The 13,608-nt window shown below is 57.2% G+C and overlaps 2 protein-coding genes across 3 annotated transcripts; both read right to left on the bottom strand.

Moving 5' to 3' along the window:
* Window positions 1-1,527: 1,527 nt before the first annotated feature.
* On the bottom strand, window positions 1,528-3,597 carry C1QTNF5 (C1q and TNF related 5). 2 transcript variants are annotated; one of them, XM_070623299.1, is made up of 3 exons: window positions 3,407-3,597; window positions 2,846-3,102; window positions 1,528-2,431 (listed from the first exon to the last, which is right to left on the bottom strand). In XM_070623299.1, exons 2-3 carry the CDS (start codon window positions 3,057-3,059, stop codon window positions 1,914-1,916), a joined length of 732 nt encoding a protein of 243 aa, XP_070479400.1. In that variant the 5' UTR covers window positions 3,060-3,102; window positions 3,407-3,597; the 3' UTR covers window positions 1,528-1,913. The 2 variants fall into 2 exon arrangements, with proteins under 2 accessions (XP_070479400.1, XP_070479401.1); XM_070623300.1 differs by having other exon boundaries at window positions 3,398-3,589.
* Window positions 3,598-4,053: 456 nt separating this feature from the next.
* On the bottom strand, window positions 4,054-10,261 carry MFRP (membrane frizzled-related protein). Its single transcript, XM_008513379.2, has 13 exons — window positions 8,817-10,261; window positions 8,607-8,709; window positions 8,379-8,492; window positions 8,103-8,258; window positions 7,757-7,970; window positions 7,247-7,377; window positions 6,992-7,117; window positions 6,692-6,768; window positions 6,169-6,317; window positions 5,552-5,682; window positions 5,276-5,407; window positions 4,555-4,682; window positions 4,054-4,466 (listed from the first exon to the last, which is right to left on the bottom strand). The coding sequence occupies exons 1-13, from the start codon at window positions 8,868-8,870 to the stop codon at window positions 4,242-4,244; spliced, it is 1,740 nt and encodes a 579-aa protein (XP_008511601.1). The 5' UTR covers window positions 8,871-10,261; the 3' UTR covers window positions 4,054-4,241.
* Window positions 10,262-13,608: the final 3,347 nt, after the last annotated feature.

Consider the following 13,608-nt stretch of genomic DNA (forward strand, 5'->3'; position numbering starts at 1 on the left):
GGGGAGAGCCCAAACAGGTATGGCTGGATTAGCTTTCACCCCATCCACTTGGTGCCCTCACACACATGGCTTTTGGAAGGCCCTCCCTATCTTTTCTGTTGTTGCCAGAATTAAGCCCTAGGAGAGAGAAGTGTGAACTTTCTCATCGTGTGAGTCAGCCTTCCCAGCTTCTCCTCTGGTGCCACTCTTCCCAGGAGGGAACTTGGGGTTCCTGATTCCCGGAGGAGCTGGTGCTTATCCTCCTATCTCTTCGCATCAGGTGGCAATGTGATGGGCTCGAGTATGGCTGCCGGACGTCCTGGTGGAGAACAGGGAGCCAGGAAGCCTGAGGCCCGTCTCTAGCTCACTTCCCCAGCCCAGGCCCCAATCCCTATTGGTCATATCCACCCTTACATGACCAGCAAGAGTGGGGTGGGGGACACTCCCCCATAATTGTATGTTAAATCTAGGAGCTTAATGGCAGTGACAGCCTTCTGAAGGGAGGTGGGAGGGCGGGGGGCGGGAGAGGGAGAAGGGGTAGGTCGGGAAGAAACTCTGAGGAGGGGCCTTTCCACTTTCTCTTGGGTTGAGAGGCTGAACCGATTGTGGGCCTGGCAAGCCCTGGTTTGTTAGTCATTGGGTTGGGGGAGGGGCTGCGGCCAGCTTCTGAAGGTCAGAGGAGGGGAGCCTTGAAGGGGCTTTGTGGTTAGCCTCAGACTTCGTGGCGCGGCTGCCCAGGCCATGCCCAGCACAGTGGGGGAGTTGGCCACATCCCCCTCGGAGTTGGGAGGCCTGAAGGAGGACTTTTTCTCCCCCTCCCCCAACCCTGAGAGGTTGCTGAGCAAGGGGAGGCTTGGCTCCTTCTAGTCTGTTTAATATGAGGATAAACATTTTATGAGAGAAGATAAACTTCCTGAGCTGGGAGGAAAGGACCCCCTTTTCCTCCACCCCCATCTGGAATTCCACTGGCAGACCTCAATACCCTTCCTCCCCCTAACCATCCTGTTAGTCAGGAGCGCGAGCTGCCCAGGGTCATTGCCTCACTCTGGAGCTGGGGTGCCCCCTTGTGGTCACCTCAGAAACTACTTATCTCTAGACAACCAGGGACACTCCCCTGGCATGGGGGACAGAGAAATAGCTTTCCAGTCGTCTAGGGACGAGGCAAGCAGCCAGAGCAGTCATGAATGAAAACCCTGGGCTCCTGTTCATTGATCAGGGCAGGGATGTGTGTGGTGAAGGTAGCCCCTGCCCAGTGCATATGGCATCTTTGAGTTAGAAAGGTGGCCAGAGCCCCATGCCAGGAGGGCACCTCCTCAGCCAGGCACTCCAGTTCATAACCTACACAACTTGGGGGCCAGCTCTGTGAATTGGCCTCTCGTTCACCTGGGCCTGCATCCTGTATCTTCTGCCCCATAGCTCATCCAGCCTAAGAGCACCCCCCTTCTGCCTGAGCATCCCCCACCCCCAAACCTCCTCTCTTTCCTTCCCTCCTCCCCCGCTCCTCAGAATCAGGGCATCCCCATCACTAAAGAAGAGAGGCTGAACCAGTAGGAGGGGGTTTTAGGTTTATTGAATGATCTCTGAGAGAAGGGCCCAGGAGTAGGACGGATCAGGGAGGACCCAGAGAAGCGGAGGACCAGGAAGAGAGCATCCCACCTTGGGGTCCTGGGCAATTGGAGGACCCACACCTGCCAGCACAGAGCACTCCTTTGGTCTTGGGCAGGATTCCAGCCACTGCCCCATGCTGCCAGCTCGGATCTCAGACAGCCCCTGTCCCCATTCCCTGCCAGCAGCAGGACGGAGAAACCCGCACCCCACCTCCGTAGTCATTCACAACACTCCAGGGGGGCCAGCCCTCCCGGATCATGTGCCTGTCAGTGTCATACCCTCCTCCCCTAGGAGTGAGAGAGCTTGAGCTCACTTTCCAGTGGGCATCAAGCGAAGACAGGGGAGCTGTGCCAGTCAGAGTACACCAGGAATCCAGAGAAGGTGCTGTCCGTCTTGATGCTGGCGTAGATGCCGATGTAATCACCGACGCCCACCTGCACCCACACCTGGTCCTCGGGCTCCAGCCTCACCATGGCGCCCCCGGAGAGCGAGGCTGGCTTGGGCCACCCCCCAAAAAACTGGAAGAAAGAGGCGATGGACTCGCCATTCTTGACCAGATCGAACTGCAGGCTAGCCCGGTAGACGGTGGCGTGGACCGCGAAGTAGTAGACCCCGGGCACCTGGCAGGTGAACTTGCCGGTGGTGGCGTCGTAGTGTCCCTGCTCGTTCACCAGCACGCGGTCGAAGGGTAGGGGCGCGTCTGACGGCGGAGGCACCCGGCTCTCGGAGCGCTTGGCGCTGAAGGCGGAGCGCGGAGGCACCGAGCACTCGCCCGCCGGCCCGGTCGCCCCCACGGGTCCAGCCTCTCCTCGCGGCCCGGGCTCCCCACGGGGCCCCGGCAGTCCTGCGGGGGTGAGGGGAGCGGTTCAGGTGAATGTAGCGGCCGGGGGCGCCCGCCGCGGGCTGCGAGGAGGGCGGCTCTAACGACCCTCCCCATCCTCTCCGAGCCCCGTCAGCCGCCACTTCCTCGGCCAGTGCCGCCCTGCGCACCACGGCCCCTTCTCCCCACTTCCTACAGGGCTTGGGGCAGATCCCTGGGGCTGGGGCAAAGAGGGTCCCAGGAGTTCTGCCTCCCGCCGCTGAGTCACTCTCTCCTCTCCCGGGTCCCAGAGCCGAGAGGATGGCGGGGACCGCAGCGGCGCCCCCTGGCGGGGATCCCGAGCCCTGTGGCCCCGTGGCCCCGCGGCCCCGTAGAGCCCGCTCAGGGGCCGCGCTCGCTTGGACAGCCCGGTGGACGGCAGCGGAGGCGCCTTCTTACCTGGCCTCCCGCCCTCGCCTTTCTCCCCGGGCGCCCCGGGCGTGCCGTCCCGGCCGTCGCGGCCGTCGCGGCCAGGCAGGCCCTGACTGCCATGGTGGCCCGGCGTTCCGGGAAGGCCGGGGTGCCCCGGGCACAGGCTGGGAATCTTGTTGTCGTCTAGCGGGGCCGAGCCGGCCGCCAGGCCCAGGAGCAGCAGGGCTACGAGCGCCCTCATGGTGCTGGCACGGGCTGTCCGGACTCCGGGGTCCTCTCGCCGTCTGTGGGCCAGGCAGGACAGGAGTCGGGACCCAGAATCCTGGGACCTGCCCAGCTCCCCACCCCACTGCCGTGCCTGTGAGTGAGTGAGACAGAGCGGCCGCGGGAGGGCGAAGAAAGGCGCGCCCCTAGCCCGGAGAACCTGAGAGCACAGCAGACAGGGAAAGGGGAGGCGGCCCCCCCCCCCCCACCCCCTACCCCCGTCCCGGCCCGCATCCAGTCTTTCCCACAGTCCCCTCCCCCATCCCCATTCCATCCTCCATCTGCACTAGCGCCCCCCCCCCCCCCCCATCTCACCAAACTCACCCCGCTCCCGGCTCCCGGGCTGCTCCGCTAGCTCTCTGGTCTCCTTTAGGGAGCTCACTACTCCGGACCCTCCTGTTGACCCCGGCTCCGCCCCTGCGCTTCTGCCTAGCCAGGCGTCCCGGGCCCCCGCGTCCCCGGTCCTGGTTCGCTCCCTGACGGCTCGGCTCTGCTCCTCCCAGACTCCAAGAGGAAACCAGTTGTTCAGGGGCCAAGAGCTCCGGGCCGGGAAGTAGCAGGGAAATAACTCGTGGTGTCGCCCGGCAGCCGGCCAAAGTTTGGGAGGAGAAAGGAGGGGGAGAGAGACTTGAGCCGGCACAGAGAGGCAGAACCGTGAGAGATAGACACTCAGGACACCTACAGCTCCAAGGAGCCAAAAGGAGAGATGGTGTAGTGTGAGACCAAGGACAAGACTCTAGTCTAGGAGAAATGTAAGCTGAGAACCAAGGCTGGAGAGTTCTAGAGGCAGATAGACAACTGGAGCCCAGGGCCTAGAACCGAGCCTGCCACATTGCTAGGCACTCGATACGTTTTTGTTGAATAAATGAAAAAGTGCAAATGGGAACCTGAAAGAGCAGATGGAGAGGGGAAGGCAGAAGATAGAAAACTGGGGTCAGAATCTTGCATGGGAATTGGTCTAGATTGTCAATGGCACAGCGTGGAGCCAGCCACAGGCAGCTGGGGCAAGTAAACGGACAGGGAAAGATCCAGGAGATTGGGAGGCCCCAGAGAGGATGGGCAGAGTCCCATGCTAGTCCCCCTCCTTTGTCCCCCTGCCTGCCCACCCTGATAGGCAAAAGAGGGATGGGCAGACAGAGGGTAGGGGCCCACTTTAGGGTCAGGGCTGGGCACAAGCCTCCAGGCCAGCGGCCTCAGGCAGCCTGTTGCAGTTGAAGGGCCAGGGGGTGCCCAGTAATGCCAGGCCAGACTGGCACTGGCGCTCTGCCTCCTGGCAGACAGAGCGGCACGGGGGAAGGACACTGCCTAGCGGGGTGCAGTGGGGCACAAGCAGCCCGCACAGGAGCCTCCGGAAATTCTGGTAGCAGGGCAGACTTGTCAGGCTCTGTGGAAGGAGGAGATCAGCCCTCAGGCACCCTGCTGCCCAGGCTCCCTCCCCTTCCCGGGGTCCCTCCTTATCTCTGCTGGAGCACCTTGTAACCTCTGAGAACCTCCACCACCTCCTCCTGGGTGGCCATGCCTACCCAGATGTTGGGGAAGGCCGTGGTGTTGTAGCTCAGGCCGATGCACATCTCCACCTGCACAGGCTCACAGGCCAGCTCTGCAGGGGTAGGAGGGGAGGGTCACTGTGGGAACCACTCATTGGCTGCGTGACCTGGGGAGGGACAGCTACTGGCTCTATGTAGGTCAGACGGGGGTTGTCATGAGACTCAAAGGAGATCACATGGAGAGAGGCTCTACACATGTTGAGGATTCCTGTTATCCTTAAAAGCCTGCTCCAAGCATCATTTGTCAGCTGTGGGCATCGTGCAGGCAGCTCTTTGATCTCAGAAAGCATCGGGCACCCACATTGGTAGGGACCACTGGGCATCTGGAGGGAAGTCCCCTGTTCTCACCTTCATCTTTGAGAGGGGCTTTCTGTGTGACAAGGCTGGATTGGTTCTTAAAGCCCCATCTGTTGACTCCCAGATTCCCATTTCCCTGGGGGGTAACACTGAGTACCACTGCCACCACTGGATGAGAGTCCCTCCAGGACTCTGTGAAGCAGTCCCAGAGTCAGGATAGGGGATCGCTGCCGTAGGGAGGATAGGGATGGCTGTGATGAAGTGTGCCAGCAGGCTTTCTATGAATGGGCCTCCAGCCTGCTCAGGCCTTCCGTGCCCTGCTCAGGGTGCCCTGGGGCAGGCTTCTCACCTGGGGGTGGGAACAAGGGGCTGCTGCAGTTGTCATCACTGCTGTCTGCACAGTTTCTCCACGTGTCACATATCCACTGTAGACTCTGACACCCTCCATCCTGACAGGAGAACTCTCTGGGCCCACAGGGGTCTGTAGGCACAGGGGTCATGGCAGTGCCCTGGGACATGCCTGTACCCCCACTGCCTTCATGGTGCCCTGACCAGCATCCAGAGCCCTTCCCTCTTCTCCGGGGGGTGCCTCTACTGGCCACACCCACTCATCCAGGGCACCTACTTTCTGTGACATTGAGGGCCCGGTAGGTGGCTGAGAAGCCCCCGCTGCTGATGCCATGATCTGTCCTAAAGAGCACAGCCAGTTGGTGGTGCCAGGAGATGAGGCGAGGGGGTGGCTCTGCTCCACAGAACCTGCCCGAAGCAGAGAGCAGTCCTGGGCACGGGGCCCTTGGCTGACCGAGGGTGGACCGAGGCCTCCCACAGGCCTCCCTGGGAGCTGGGTGCTCGGGGTGATGCCAGAGGGGATGGGAGGCTTGGTCCCTGACTCACGGAGCTTAGGATCTGGGGAGGAAGACACACATATTCAGCAGACAAGGTATTAAATGAACTGCTTGAACTTGAGCCACTTCGAGATGGGAAGAATCAGTGCGTGTTTGTGAGGGAAGTGGAAGGGACAGGGAGAGGACTGGAAAAGGGCCTTCTGGAGAAGGGTGACGTCAGGAGCAAAGGCGAGAAAGGACAAGCCTTTTTTAGGGTGACAGTGAAGAGAACTCTGGCTAGGAGCAGCAGCAGCAGATGAAGCGAGGGGGTCAGCTGGGCTAATTTGCGGGAGGCCTTGACCATCAGACTGCAGAGCACGGAGCTGATCCTCGGCTCCTCCCCTGGCTCTGCCAGTACCTGCCCAGGAGGCTGAGGGCCCCTGAGTTGCTGGTCTCGTACACCTCCACGTAGTCAAGCTTGCACTCGTCCTGAGCTTCCAGGCTGAAGTTGTGGAACTGAAGTTCTATGCCATGTCCAGCAGGCACCGAGATATGCCAGGTGCAAAGCTGGGGGAGGGCACAGATGGAGTAATTCTCGGGTTCCTCCTGTCCCAATCTGGGCATCAGGCTGACCTCCAATGGGGTTTCTCCTTGCTGCAGGCTGGGCAGGGAGTGGGTGGGCGCTGCCCACCCAGCTCTCATCATCTGGGGTTCTTGAGATAAGAAGCGCCTTTAACTTGTCTGGTCTCAGAGATAAATTTACCCAAGGCAGGAACATCTGGATGGTAGTAAGCACTTAACAATGTTCCCTTCCTGCCTGCTTGATCTCTGACCTTCCCATACAAGGCAGTTTCTGCTGTGCTGTTCCCAATCACACTAACCTGGGTGCTCAGGTGTGCCCGTGTGTGCCACAGTGCCCTCCCCATGAAGCGTGGGCTTACCTGTTGGTGAGGGTACTGCTGCAGGTAGCTGGGAGCAGAGAAAGTGCCCTGGAGCCCAGTCAGATTCCCCCCACAGCCTGGAGAGAGGAGGAGGGTTCAGGAGTTTCCCGGGGGCTGTGCCTTAACCCAATGGGGCCAGCAGTGGCTGCAGAGAAGAGCTTGGACCATGCCCATGGGGAAACAAGTTTTGAGCCAGAATGACCAGGCAGATTTGGGGCTGGGCCAGCACTGGGGAGCCCAGCCTGAACCTGGATCAGATCCTGAAGACAGTACCTGCCCTGAGGCTGGCAGGGCCCATACCAGAGAACTTGGCACTGCAGTTGGTCTCGTCCCTGCCATCAGCGCAGTTGGCAAAACCATCACACACTGAGTCAGGCAGCAGGCAGATGAGCTGGTCACAGGGGAACTCATCATGGGCACAGCTCCCTGGGGGTGGGCATCTGGATTGAGAAACCCCCAGAGTCTCCACCCCTTTTTGCCAGTGCTGGGAGTGGCTGGAGGCGGGGGAAGTGGACAGTTGCCAGGCAGCTGGGGACATGATGGGAAAACACTCACCATGCCCAGGAGCCACAGCCTGGTACCAGGCATGGAAACCAAATCCTTCCACACTGCTGTCAGAGACGAAGGCCACCCGGAGGTGGCTGGCATTGGTGTTGAGTGTGGGGGGAGGTACCCTCCCACACACTCTGCAAGAAGTCAGGTTGGGGTGATGGAGGCTCAGAGCACAGGGCCAGCCAGAAGGGAGTCTGCCTGGGCCCCCCGGTCCTCTTCCTCAAGCCCTGATCTGGTGACAGGGTGCTCAAAAATGCTCTTTTCATTTCCCAGGGAGCTCTGACTTTCCTAGCACCTGCACATCCATCCTTGCAGCATTTATTCATGGGAAAAATAGGTAAGAGCTCCATTTCACACATCTGGAAATTGAGGTCAGAGAGGGAAGGCGACCTTCCCAAGGTCATATAGCAAGGTGGTGGCAGTGCTAGGCCCAGAGGTTAAGGCTTTCCCACACAGCACCCTGGTTTTGCCCTCCAGACAGTGGTGGGATCTCCTGGGGGCATAGGGACCCACCTGAGGAGGGGGCCTTCAGGCTCAGGGGAGATTTCCAAGCGATCGAAGAGACAGGAGGCCACGCTCTCCATGCTGAGAGCTTCGATCTTGAGCTGTATTGCATGGTCTGTGGCCACCTGGATGTGCCACACACAGTGGGCATTGGGTGGGTAAGGGTCTGGGTAGTTAGGGCTGCTGAAGAAGCCCCTTGGTCCAGGAAGGAGGCCCCCACAGGCTGCAGAGATGGAGGTGGGAGTTCAGAGGTCAAAAGGAGAGAGACTCTTTTTTTCCAAGGTGCCTTTTCCTGCCCCCCGTCCCCCCTGCCATCTTGGGCCTTTCTGCAGGAAGATCTGCCCTTAGTACTCACTGGACTGGGGTGTGGGGCTCATGCCTGCCTCCTGCTGCTCTTTAGGGGTCCCAGTTGCCTGAGAGGTGGTGGTGGTGATGAGGGGGGTGGTGCCAGTGGTGGTGGTGGCAGGCAGTGGGTGATAGGAGGTCCCCAGTGGGGGTGTAGCCTGCAACTCTGGAGGCAGGAAGATGGAGGAGCAGGATTCAGAGGAGCTGGATCCCTGGGGGGTTGGGTAGCATAGCTCAAGGAGTCTCATTCTGAAGTCCTTCTCCCAAGCAGAGCCCAGGTACTTACGGGCTAGGATGATGGCCACTAGCAGCCCGAGCAGCAGGAGCAGCAGGCTGGCTAGCAGGAGGACACACAGCCAGGAGAACTGGCAGTCTGGTTGCAGCCCTCGGCGATGCCGACCTGTGGGCAGTTGGGGTGGGATTTTGAGACCTCCCCTCCCTGGGGCACCCCTCAAACTGCCCTCAGCTCCTGGGCCTCTCTGTCCTACCCCAGGCCACCCCCTGAGATGGTTACCGTGCCAGGGAGCTCCGATGCTGCAGCTGGCATCCTCCTGGAAGGCCGGTGGAGGGCAAGGGGGCCCCGATTCAGGCTCGAAAGCAGGATTGCAGAATTCAGTCTGAAAGGGGGAGACTTGAGGGCTGAGGGCCAGTGGCAGCACTGCCCAGCAGGCATGTCCCCTGGGCACCCATCTGGCTTAGGAGAGTGGTCCTATGTGACCCTTACCTTGCTCAGCTCTGTCCCCTCCACACACAGGATGATATCTGAGCAGTCCTTCATGGCTCAAGGCGCTGCATGGCTTTCTGGAGTCCTTGCAACAGCCCAAGCCCCCAAGGGCCCACTCTCTGACCCCAAACCCTCTATCAAAGGAGACGCCTCTGCTCCCTGAGGGAATGGGCTGCCAGACCAGACCAGATCCCAGGCTGCCCTTGGCAGACTGGTTTGGGCTACTGGCTACTCCGTCTCTGTTTGGGGGAAGGGACAGCAGCCAGAAGGAATTCGCAGAGGCATGAAATGGTCCCTTAATCCAACTCAGCTGAGGATGCTGAGGTCAAGACCCTGGCACAGGGCAGCAGTCCTTAAAGGCGCAGGCAGTGTCTGAGAATACCCTGCAGAGGAAACTAGGTGTTCCTGGAGGGTGTGACCTGGGAAGCTGGCCACCCCGCTTTCCTAACCTCACCCAAAGTATTGAGTGAGCATCTGAGGGGTGCTGGGAGGGAAGGAGGACAACGGGGCTGCTTTGCAGCAGGAGGGAGCCTTAGAAGCTGGTGTCAGTGGCTTCAAGGTCAAGTGTCAGCTTCAAGGCGCATGAGTCCTAAGGACCCTGGACAAAACCAGCTGCCCACCGCTCCTCCCTTCTGGGTGACTGGGGCATTAGCCATGCCTGGGTCTGTGGACGGGCCCTGTTAAAGCACCTAGGTGCCCGGGACACGGAGATAAACCATTATAGGAGGAACGTGGCGTGTATGGGCTGCTGTGTCTCTGCAGATGTGCGTGGGGGAGTTTGAGGGGTTGGCTGCCTCTGCCTGGGGCTCCTCAGCCTGCGGGAGGAAGGACGAGGAGGAGGAGTGGTGCCTGAGGCTTGGCTGGGGCCGGTCAGGGCAGACCCCTCGGGAGGGCACTGGAGTCTGGCAATTGGGACCATCTGCTGTTGCAAGACAGGAGACCTACACTCTGCAGACTAGGTCACTTCGCACCCCTTTCTCCATTAGTGAAGTTCTGCTGGAAAATCCCAGCCTGGCCCCGCTGTCCTCAGAGAGAAAGGAAGGGATTGTTAATCTGTTTTGTGTTAGCCGTGCTCAGGCTGAGAGTTGGGCAGGCAGAAGCAGGAGCCGGAGAGGCAGCACGGTATTTCTGGCCACCATTTACGGAATGTCTGTTGTGTATTAGGCCCTGGGCGAGAGGTCTTACATACGGTTTCTTTCCTTCAGTCACTCTATCAGGTAGTATAACCATTTTATCAAGAATGGCACTAAGGCTCTGAGAAGTTAGGTAACTTCCCTGAGGTCGCACAGCTGGTAAGATCCAGAGACAAGGGTTGAACCTAGGACCAGGTCAATCCAAAGCGCACGTTTTCTGTGACACACCTCTTTCACTTGACCCTGGGGGGGAGGCAAAAGGGGGAACAAAGTGAGGAGCCCCATGGAGACAGAGTCGGTGATCCTAAAGCAGCTGCTCTTGCCCTCCGAGGTTCCCCACCCCCAAGTTCTTCTCCATTCACCCCCTGGAGGCCTGGGGCTGCTTCTGTCTAGGGGCAAGCCTTTCCTCGGCCCGGCGGATGTGGACTGCTTCTTGAGGGTGTGAGAGGTCACACCACCGAGACAGCATTTGCCTTTTTCACCGTCCTTTGTGAGCGGGTGATGCTTGGTCCCAGAGGCCGCCCCAGGTGCTCTGGCACCAGATTCATGCAGAAAGAGACGGAAGAGAGCTGCCTTTTCTTAAGCCGGGTGTTAATGAGATTTGCAAAATTGTAAAACGATGCTACCCTTCTTACTAATTTATTTTTGTTTTGGAAGATGCAATTTTTAAAAAAATGTCATTTATGTTAGCGTGTAAAGGGTTTATGATTATTTTAAAATTTTTAATTTCAAAATAAGAAAATATTTAAATTTCTTTCAGTTCTAATTTTAATATAGTAAATATTGTTAGGTATAACCCACAAGAACTAAAGTTATTTGAGGTTCTCAATAATTTTCAAGAGTGTAAAGGGGTCTTTTGAGAACTGCTGGTTTACTGGGTTATGAGGTCAGAGGTCCAATGCTGGGTAAGCTGAAGCAGCAATGACCACCTTTGATAGGGGGCAGGCAGAGGGACTTCCTGGAAGAGGTGGCATTTAGTCTAAAGTTTGAGGGTTGAAAAAGATTTTAATAGGCAGAACTTGTGATTGGGTAGGGAATTCCCAAAGCGGGAGAGGCTTCGCACCATGGGCCTAAGGAGCCTGGGCTGCAGCCTGTTTCAAGCAGACTGGCTTGGTCAGAACTGGGTCTTAGAATTGTCTCTGTTCGTGGGAAGACAGTAGAAAGGAGGCAAAGGGGGGTCTGGGGGAGCAGGAAGCTCTCTCTGGCTTTGCTGTGGGCCCTGTCTGCAACTACACCCTTGGCTCGGCTGGCACCGGCACACTTGCAGGAGGCTGTTTTATGAAAGCATTTGGGGGAAGGGAGGAAAGCCACCCTGTAAGGCACCAGGTTAGGTGGGAATGTGGCCTGAGTAAAATGACAATGAGAGAAATAGAATGCAGACCACTCAGCTTGTTGTCTCATTGGACCATCAGCACAGCCCTGGGGATAAACTCAGGGAGGTGTTTTTGTTCCCATTTTCCAGATGTAACTGAGGCGGCGAAGTGGTCCAGCTGGCAAGCAGCGGGGCTGCATTTCAGAGCTGGGGCTGTTGGATTCCTGGTTTTCAATTGTTTTCCTTTTTTCCCTTCCCTTTATTTATTTCCTTTCTTTTCCATTTTCCATGTTCTTTCTACAAACCTTGTAGAATAGTGGGGAGCGAGAGGGCTGTGGGCAAGCACACCACACAGGGGTGTTTTCGGGATCCCGGGTCTGAAGAGGACAGGGAGGTTGCAGGCCTGCAGCCTTGAGCCCTAGTTGCTTGCTTCTGTCTTGGCTGTCTCTTGGCAACTTGGCCTTCGCCCCCTGGTTCCTGGATCTTCCCTAGTCTCCAGGAGCCTGGAAGACTGCAGCTCAATCCCCGCCAATTTACCATATCTCCAAGAGGCAGGCAGGTCACACCAAATGTCAAGAAATCAGAAAAGCTCATTCCTTGGATTTGGAACGCCCTTTCAGTGGCTCTGCCTCACCAATTCTGCTTGGTTCGGGCAAGGCTATACTTACTTTGCATTCCTAAGCCTTTAAGTATGTTATTTGGGAAAAAGAAGGCAGCAGCATCCTGAGAGGCCAGGGGAACTGAACATTTGCTGAGGATCACCCACTGAGAGAATCTCAATGGAGTGATGACAGTGCAGTCCTGGAAGCAGGAGTGAGGTGGGGGGAAGGGACATTTGGTGAGTACCTACGATGTGCCAGACACTCACAACTCTGCATAGGTGCAGAGGGGCTTGTTTCTGCCCACAGAGTGAGGAAGGATGAGGACCCTCAGAGGCGCCTAGCCCGGATCTACTAGATCCAGGTATGCGACAGAGCCTGCCGGTTTTGCTCTTGGATTTGTGTGGATGTACAGAGCCAGGGAGTTCCCTTGTTACATCACTGTTCGGCCCAGTTCCTAATAGACACAGGATTGGAAAATTGGCTGAAGAAAGTCCTGCAAAATGCTATCAGTTATTCACCCCAAAGGCAGGGTATTCAGATGGAAGGGGAACTGGGGCGGGAGTCAAGATACCTGGGTTCCAGCCTGCCTCCACTACTGCCAGCTGGTGGCCTTGAGCTAGCCTTCTCTAGTGCCACCCTCACTGCAAATGAGAACGTGGACAAGGTGACCTCTGTAGTCCCAATGCTAACGTTTTATGGAAAGTAATATGCATTTTCTGAGCACTGGTCACTTAAAAAAATACATATATAAGTATAAATAAATACATATAGTAACTCTATAAACTAGAACCAGGGAACTGGGGGGAGGTAGCCCTGACTTAGGATTTGAGGTATGAATTAGAGAAAAAGTGACTCAGAATGAGAACACTTGAGCTGAGACCTTCAAGGTCCACTAGTCAATCTCCTTAACTCACAGATGAGGCACTGAGGCCCAGAAAGAGGGAGGTTCTTGTTCAAGGTCATACAAGAGCAGTTGCAGGGGAAGTACCTCCCCCAGGGAGAGGCCTGCTGGAACACAAGCAAAGAATGGGGGAAAATCCCAGTTGCTAGGAGGCAAAGCTGATAGATAAAGAAACATGGGGACAGATTGTGTTTGGGATCTGTGTAGCACTAGAACCTGTTGCCATGGGGATGAGAGGCACCACAGGCTGAGTACAGAAGGGAGAGCTGGGAGCAAGGGTGGAAGGGCTGAGCCCTGCCCTCGGTGTTATCTATAGTCTGTCTGTTCCCTAGGGGAAGACAGCAAAAATGCACAGGTGCCTTCTCCCTCCAGTGAAAAGCTAGTCAAAGAAGAGCTAGCAACTTACATTTACTTGGGGCTCACCCATCCACTTTGCTAAAAGCCTAGTGTTTCCATTTTGAAGGTGATCCTGTTCACCTGTGGTTTGGGCAAAATCATCAGCATTTAAATCTTATCCTGGGTCAGGCCACTCCCAGGGCAGGGTTTGAGTCACTGTTGTTTTCAATCCTTTTCCCACTCTTGGAAAATGCCCAGAAAAAGTGCCCCCACTACTGCCTCACCCCATGAGGTGAGTGTGACAGTGGGCGCTGCTGTCTCAGCAAGGATGCGACAGACACGACTTGACTGACACTTCGGTGACTGCAGCAGGGACGGCACTTAGAAAAATCACAAAAAAAAACACTCAGCTCAACTGGTGGGGACTTCAGCTTCCTAAGTTCCAAGATCAGTGGCAGAAATGGAAGATCTGAACAGCATTAAGAAGCAAAAGATAAAACCAAAGGAG

This window comes from Equus przewalskii, chromosome 6 (assembly GCF_037783145.1).
Source record: "Equus przewalskii isolate Varuska chromosome 6, EquPr2, whole genome shotgun sequence".
Lineage (NCBI taxonomy): Eukaryota > Metazoa > Chordata > Mammalia > Perissodactyla > Equidae > Equus > Equus przewalskii.

Bases quoted from the DNA above. Each gene is read 5' to 3' on its own strand.
- C1QTNF5 (XM_070623299.1), bottom strand. From the start codon at position 3,059: ATGAGGGCGCTCGTAGCCCTGCTGCTCCTGGGCCTGGCGGCCGGCTCG. The intron at 2,432-2,845 runs GTAAGAAGGCGC...TCACCCCCGCAG, and splicing joins AGGCGAGGGCGGGAGGCCAG to GACTGCCGGGGCCCCGTGGG.
- MFRP (XM_008513379.2), bottom strand. From the start codon at position 8,870: ATGAAGGACTGCTCAGATATCATCCTGTGTGTGGAGGGGACAGAGCTG. The intron at 8,710-8,816 runs GTAAGGGTCACA...TCCCCCTTTCAG, and splicing joins AGGGGACAGAGCTGAGCAAG to ACTGAATTCTGCAATCCTGC. The intron at 7,378-7,756 runs GTGGGTCCCTAT...GACTTCTTGCAG, and splicing joins CCTGAAGGCCCCCTCCTCAG to AGTGTGTGGGAGGGTACCTC.